At 40.4% G+C, this 7235-nt stretch overlaps 1 protein-coding gene across 1 annotated transcript; it reads left to right on the top strand.

The window, feature by feature from the left end:
* Positions 1 to 1971: 1971 nt before the first annotated feature.
* On the top strand, positions 1972 to 5522 carry LOC138585391 (galectin-3-like). Its single transcript, XM_069657704.1, has 5 exons — positions 1972 to 2010; positions 2214 to 2783; positions 3441 to 3529; positions 3642 to 3816; positions 5364 to 5522. The coding sequence occupies exons 1-5, from the start codon at positions 1972 to 1974 to the stop codon at positions 5520 to 5522; spliced, it is 1032 nt and encodes a 343-aa protein (XP_069513805.1).
* The last annotated feature ends 1713 nt before the right edge of the window (positions 5523 to 7235 follow it).

Below are 7235 nucleotides of genomic sequence, written 5' to 3'. Positions count from 1 at the left end.
AATGTCAGGCGCTGGATTCTTGGAGGATTAAGTCTTTGCATTCTGAAAGTTTCTGCAATTTCAGCTCAGATGATGCTAATCTAATAACAGTGTGAGGACAACCAGAGCTACTGTGTGACTCCACATCCAGAGTGTCATCTGTTATCAAGCTGTTTCCCTGGGGATTTATTGGATGATTATGTGAGGATTTATTTCCCTGCGTTTTTTTAGGTATCTAAATTACCAAAATCATTCATTCAACGATCATCCAGAGAGACAAATATTTAAGATGAAGTTTGTCTGCCTCTGTCGACTTAACCTGAGGGTGAACCAAGCAGTCATGTCTGCCTGTTCAGCTGTCAGAGTCTGAGTCATTGAAACACACAGAAAACAGCTCTGAGTCCTGACTTCTTTGTCTGCTCTGTCTGCTGTAATTGTGTTACTGTGAGAGTGTTACACAGTCTCATGACTGCTCAACAGTGAAGCGAAACACATCAGCACAAAACATGTCAACGTGCTGTCAGTGGATCTAGTTTAGGTAAAGAAAAGGGAAAGTCTTTGTGGAGAATATAGTGTGTATATTTTCATATTTTGAAATTGTTTCCAACCTGGTTATGGACCCGATCTATCACTATCTTAACCTTTATAAAAAACTAAAATCAGGAAGTATGGCCTTCTGGGAAAAGACAGTTTGAATCAAAATTGAGTTACATAAGTAAAAATGAAACGCCCATATGTCTTTATTACATATATTTCGTGACATGTGTGAGGGTGTGGCATTTCCTCTGACAATGGAGTGATGAGGTGAGGAGTGGCCAACTGCTGAGAGAGTTCAGGCCTATAAAAGTGAGTTTAGATGTGCTTGACTCCAAGCAGACTGATTGACACTCGGCCTGCAGCCTGCTCCTGTGTGCATCTGAGGACTACAGACACAAAAAGGTAAAGTCTAGCTTTCATTTTGTTGTGCTGCAGTTTTTGCATATCTGTATTTCTGTAGATTAAGGCCAGTAAAGTTATTATATCGACAGTAAAACTAAAAGTTTTCTTAGAGACAGGAAAATAATGTGGGTTCTGAGCTAACGTCTTGCTGTAGTGTAAAAGATGTATATGGTGGGATGATGCACTAAACAAATGGCTCATAACATTCAATCTAAGTATAACAATGTAATTTGCCTATATATTTATATGTGAAGCGTATCAGTCTAATTACTGATAATTGATTGGTACTGTTAACAAATCCACTGGGAATTTGTAACCGACATTTATTGATTAAATGCATTAAATCATTATTTTTCAAGAAAGAGTAGAGTAGTTATTAATTGTAATTTTTAATTTTTTGCAAACAAAAACATGTTATTGATGAGAAATAATAAAAAAATACATCAAAACTTTTCAGGGTTTCATTATATCTATTAGGTATAAACAAACATTAGGAGTATGAAATAGTGGTACTTCCATTATTTAGTAACAGTAATTGAATTTGCAGTCACAAGAACAACTATATATTAGTATCTGTGGCCTGGACAGCAAAGACTCATCGTAACTGCACATTCCTCTCTAAGTGCATATAAGTCATTGATACAATCCTGAATCAATACACCATTATGTCTCTGCATGACTCAGGATGTTTACTCTGCTCAGCATTCAATCAATGCATTCCAGTGAACAATGTATATCTATAAGGAGACAGACAAGGATCCAGCATTCACTGATGGTTTCACAAAGCTGTAGAGTCCTCTGGTGGACACAGAGGGAATTATTTCTTCTCTGTGCAGCTCATTAAAGCTCTGACTGCATCTTATGTTCTGTGCCTAGTGTAAAGAAACAGATTAAAAAGACAGATTTTGTCAGGTTTAGTTTGGTTATTTCCAATTTTATTTGCGATAATAGACGAGGATCTGTTTGGATTTAGTTCTGTCTTTAGTTTTTGGAGACTTGCCTGTGATAAAAAAGCAGTAAAATAAATAAAGTGATCTTGTTCTTGCAGGCAGAATGGATGTAAGTAGCCCATCAAATCAGCTCTCTACACTGGTAAGACATAAATAAACATGTATTTTTTCTTCACATTTTTCATCTAAATGTAAATGCTTGAATTTTTGCTTGTGTCAATCGGCCATGTTTGCAACTGCAAGTTGGTGTCCTCCATCCTCTCCACCCTCTCTCTCCCCCGTCTCTCTGTCCTTGCCCCTGACCCTTCTCTCCCCCCATCTCCCCCCTCCGATCCTCCTCCTCAGCACCCTGACCCTCTGTGTGGCAGCTGCCCGTCCCCTGGTTCTGCCCCACAGCCTAACAGCCTCTGGCCCACCCTGCCGCAGTCTGCAGCGGCCTTCCCTGCATGGCCAGGACCGCCCACCCAGCCGACACCCTGCTGGCCCGGTCAGCCCAACACGCCCTGCTGGCCTGGGACACAGCCGGCTCCATACTCTGTCCCCGCTCCGGTTTCAGCTCCGGCTCCGGCAATGACGCCTGCACCCACCTCTCCCATAGTCCCAGCTCCGTACTCTGTCCCCGCTCCAGCTCCGGCTCAGGCTCCAGGGCAGCCCTGTAATCCCTGCTGGCCCGGCACCCAGTACCAGCCCCTTCAGCCCCTTCAGCCCCTCCAGCCCCCAGCTCCAATTCAAGCTCAAGTCCCAGGTCAGGTCCCCGCACCAACTCCAACCCCGGTCCCGGTCCCAGCACCCCCTCCTTCCTCCAGGTGGCCTGCCCACCCTGGCTGGCATTATAACCCGGGACAGTCAGGATGGCCTGGACAGAGTCCATCTTTCATGCCTCCACACTGGCTCCCACCCACATCTGGACCCTTGGTGAGTCTAACCTGCATGCATTTCACAATCCTCTTTATTTAAAGTACAGGCAAATAATACAGAATTTTCCTCAACCCAACATAGTTGTAGTTCTAAGATAAATGTTGAATGCATTTTAGGATTCTCCTTTAATATATCCTCTTTTTTTTTTACTAATAGAGTCTGTGATCATTTGTTCAATATCAAACATGCTCAAACAAGTTGTTTTTTTGTAGCTCTAATTTAACTGAATTGTTGTTTTGTAATAATGGTTTCCAGGGTATTAAAACAGTTAATTCATCTTCCTAAAAAGAACAGACATATTTGTGAAACCAGTAAGGCCTCTGTTCTAGAGAATTAAATTAATCTATTTGTCTTTCCTTTGGATAGCCACTTTTGATTCCTTGTAATAGCTGCACAGATTTGCTGTCTTCTCCACTCTTTTTCTGTTCCCAATTATTGGGATGGCTGAAATAATAAATTAAATTTAAAAATATTGCATACCTGACCAAAACTGATTAAATGAAAGCGCATCTACCTCCTTGTCTAGTTTACTGTTCTATAAAACAGAGAGACATAGACTAAAATAGACGTATAATGATGGATGCAGTGAAACTGATAAAGTGTGTTTGAGAACTGGCTGCTTTACAGGTAAAGCTTTTACCTCTTGTTGTTCAGAGTGTGCCATACAACTTGAACCTTGCCCGGGGAATCTACGACAAGATGATGATGACCATCCTCGGCCATGTCAAACCTAATGCCAAGATGTAAGCTTGTTTATATTTACTTTCTTTCATATACAAACATTCATCAGAATCAGGCCACTATGTGACGGACAAAACTGCTCATGAAAGACTTACCAGCTTTTGTCCTCCTCAGGTTCACAGTGAACTTTCTGAGAGGCAATGACATCGCCTTTCACATCAACCCGCGCTTCTGTGAGGCCGGCAAACAGGTGTTGGTCCGTAACCACAAACTGGGGGAGCGCTGGGGCCCAGAGGAGAGGGACCTGAAGCCAGGACCCTTCCCCTTCGCCCTCGGGAGCCCTTTTGAGGTGAGTGCTGGCAAGAGAAATCAGACAGGGTGGTGGATTTAAAAGGCACTATGTGTAGCATGTTCACGTCAATAAATAATCACCACATTTATTTGGAGAAATACTGTATATATTCACCTGAATCTGGATTTCACATTAAAGAAACATATTCGCTAACCGATTAGCAAACATTAGACAACAGCCAAGTTAGAGTTTAGCCACTTACCAGCTAATCTAGCTATATTTCACACAAAACCAACATATCTGATAACTCATTAGCTAACTTTAGACAAGAGCTAATGTTGGAGTTAAGCCACTTACAAGCTAATCTAGCTATATTTCACACTAAAACAACATATCTGATAACTCATTAGCTAACTTTAGACAGGCGCTAATGTTAGAGTTAAGCCACTTACCTGCTAATCTAGCTATATTTCAGACCAAAAAACATATTCGCTAACCCATTAGCTAACTCAAGCCAACAGCTAACGTTAGAGTTCAGCCACTTACTAGCTAATCCAGCTGTATTTCACACTAAACCAACATATCCGAAAACTCATTAGCTAACTTTAGACAACAGCTATGTTAGAGCTCGTCCACTTACGAGCTAATTTTACCATTAGCTAGGAAGTGGCTAAAAGCTGAAAACCATCATTTGCTAGCGTTATTTAATAAGATGGAAACGGCATAAATTATTGCTAACATAATGCTAGCTAGGAATTTAGTAGTAGCTAATGTATTTTTTTAGCAAGAATGTAGTTGAATGTTAACATTAGCTGTTGACTAACATTAGCTAAGGGGTTATTATAGCTTGGAATATTGCCCGATATCCTTCTTCATTTTTTCTCACTTTTTAGTTGCTCGTTAATCGGGAAGTTGTGAAATGATAACTGGTCACACACCCTTCAATCATACAACATTAAACCTGTAGCACAGCAGACGGACTTTATGATAGCATTTGAGCTTCCCACCCTGAGCTTGATGTAGGAAGAAAATGTCTATGTCTATGTGAATATGTTGAATTGCATTACAACACAATAACAGTGGCTTGCACCACAAACAAATGACACTAACAGAAGCTACTAACATTTTAACCGTGGTCTCGTTGTGATAGGAATTTAACAATGATATGTTGATGTTTGAAAATGCTACACATGGTGCCTTTAACTGACTCTAGGTCACTCTCTCATGGTTAACGTTAGGCTAACGCTGGGAAAAGATGGAAAGGGTTGGAAAGTCGTTTGTGCAGGAAGGTCCTAGATAAAGGAGCTGCTGTCCTGCAGGGAGGCTCCTGGAGGTCAGTGGGGGTCTCATGTTGCTCAATAACATCAATAACAATCATGCTTTATAGGAATCGCTAAGAAGTAACTAATAGCTAGATCGGTCTCTGTGTCAATGTTTACTCACAATTAATATGTTAAGTCTAATTTTCTGGACTTGGCAGTGGAATAAAAACAATCCAAATTATTCTACACATATTTTGGGGGGGCTACAGTTAGAAGATTTGGCCCTGCAGACTGATTTTCTTTCTAAATGTGCTCTACATTATTTGTGTTCTCCTGTTTCAGATGAAGATCCTGTGCTCCCAAGAGGCGTTCAGGGTCGCAGTGAACAACCTCCCGCTGTTTGAGTTTAGACATCGCATCAGAGAGCTCAACCAGATCGACAGAATCAACATCCTGCACGATGTGGTCCTCACCTACGTCAACGTGGAGACACTTCCATAGGAGACACATGATTAATCACACAGTGCATGAATCAACACAAGGACGCGTGTATGAGTGTGTGAATGTATATGAAGACAAATATAGAAATTTGCACATAAGCACGTCTTCTGTAGGCTACAACTAAAACCTTCAAGTGTATTTATTGATAGTTATAGATTTAACAGTGTTAATATGTGATGTCCTCTATAATGAAGCTAACCACTTAATACAAGGCATTATTTTTCTGTATGAAATGTTTCTGCTACTGTATTTATTGTGTACAATAGTTTTAAAGTTATACTAACTGAGAATAATACACGTGCCTATGTTGCTTTAGACAACAAGACAGATGAGTTCTGTTAAAGGAACAATATGCAACATTGACAGCTAGCGTCTAAAAAGGGTACTGCAGTCCAAATTCAAAATATTGGAGAGCGATGTCTCTCACCACTCCCTCCTCACCAGATTTGAAGCTCACACGGGTTGCCAGGTTGAGGACATTGAACCTACTCGAGCACAAGACGTGAGCTTTGACAATGACAAGCAAAGAGTCCTGTGCGCCAATTTGTTTCATATCTGGCAACCTGGTGACGCGGGATGGGCAGTGGGCTGGATTGTGCAGGCCAAAACACACAGACGCTCCGCACCGGAATGGAAATTTCAAAGGAGAACATAGTACCCGCAGCATCAGAGAAGCCAGTACTTAGCATGTTTCCTTAATTGCTGATGACATGTGGTCATTTTAGGATAAATACAGTAAATATATTACGTATTGTTCCTTTAACTGCAATGATTCCTAAATAAAATTACCAGTCAGAAATCTGGTCCCATGTTTTCATCATTTTTATTTTTTCAGAGTTAAAAGAAGAACAGTGCAACAGTATGAAACTGCGACAAAAGGAAATCTCTTTAAGAGAAATATAAAATCCCAACAGAATATTAAAATCAGCTGCTACACAAAGACTAGAAGATTTACATTATTTACATAGAAACTGATCCAAAGTTACAGCCGTGAGGGCGACACTGTTAGCACACAAATATGAATTACAGAACCTAAACAAAACATCTTCCCTCATTCACTTTTACCCGCTTTTATTCCCACACCTCAACTTACTCTGACCTCCCACCAACATTTCCATCAGACCCAGTTTTGCCTCATTAGCAGCACGGCCTAAAATAGTCCATACTTAAGGTTCCCCAAGAGGATGAGTCGTCATTAGTGTCCTAATCTGACCCAAGCGTAGTTATCGTTATGAAAAACTGTCTTCCTTCTGGGGAGATGAATCCTTTATGTTTCGGATACTTTAAATGTGTACTCAGTTTCCCAGAATATGAATGCTGCTCTGAGATACATCTCCCAATTTAATTGACATATTTCCATAAAAATGCTTTCATATCACCCAGGAGTATAAACCTTTTAGATTTGAATAGCCCTATTTAACACGCTGCCATGCCGCCCTCAGGAATAATTTATTTTTTAGAGCCGTACAAATACTAAGGCACCAACAGTAGGACAAAAACATTTATTCTGTCCATTAATCATATTTAGTGATAGAATAATGAACCCTGCAGCCTCTAGGGGATGCTAATGAGGCTTTAGACGTAATACAAGCACTTAAACACAAGATGATTTGTTATAACCAAATACAGATTTAAGCCCAGAATATCTTTTTGTTCATCAGAAAAAACTGACAAAGAGCATCTTGAAAAATAAGGCAAATATTTAAATTATTT

The sequence above is a fragment of the Semicossyphus pulcher genome, unplaced genomic scaffold (genome assembly GCF_022749685.1).
Source record: "Semicossyphus pulcher isolate SPU_LCO1_2020_fin unplaced genomic scaffold, fSemPul1.0.p SCAF_11, whole genome shotgun sequence".
Classification (NCBI taxonomy): Eukaryota; Metazoa; Chordata; class Actinopteri; order Labriformes; family Labridae; genus Semicossyphus; species Semicossyphus pulcher.
This window is presented reverse-complemented; position numbering and strand designations above follow the sequence as displayed.

Coding starts and splice junctions, on each gene's coding strand:
- LOC138585391 (XM_069657704.1), top strand. CDS start 1,972: ATGGATGTAAGTAGCCCATCAAATCAGCTCTCTACACTG. Junction 2,784..3,440: donor CACCCACATCTGGACCCTTG/GTGAGTCTAACC, acceptor CTTGTTGTTCAG/AGTGTGCCATACAACTTGAA. Junction 3,817..5,363: donor CCCTCGGGAGCCCTTTTGAG/GTGAGTGCTGGC, acceptor CTCCTGTTTCAG/ATGAAGATCCTGTGCTCCCA.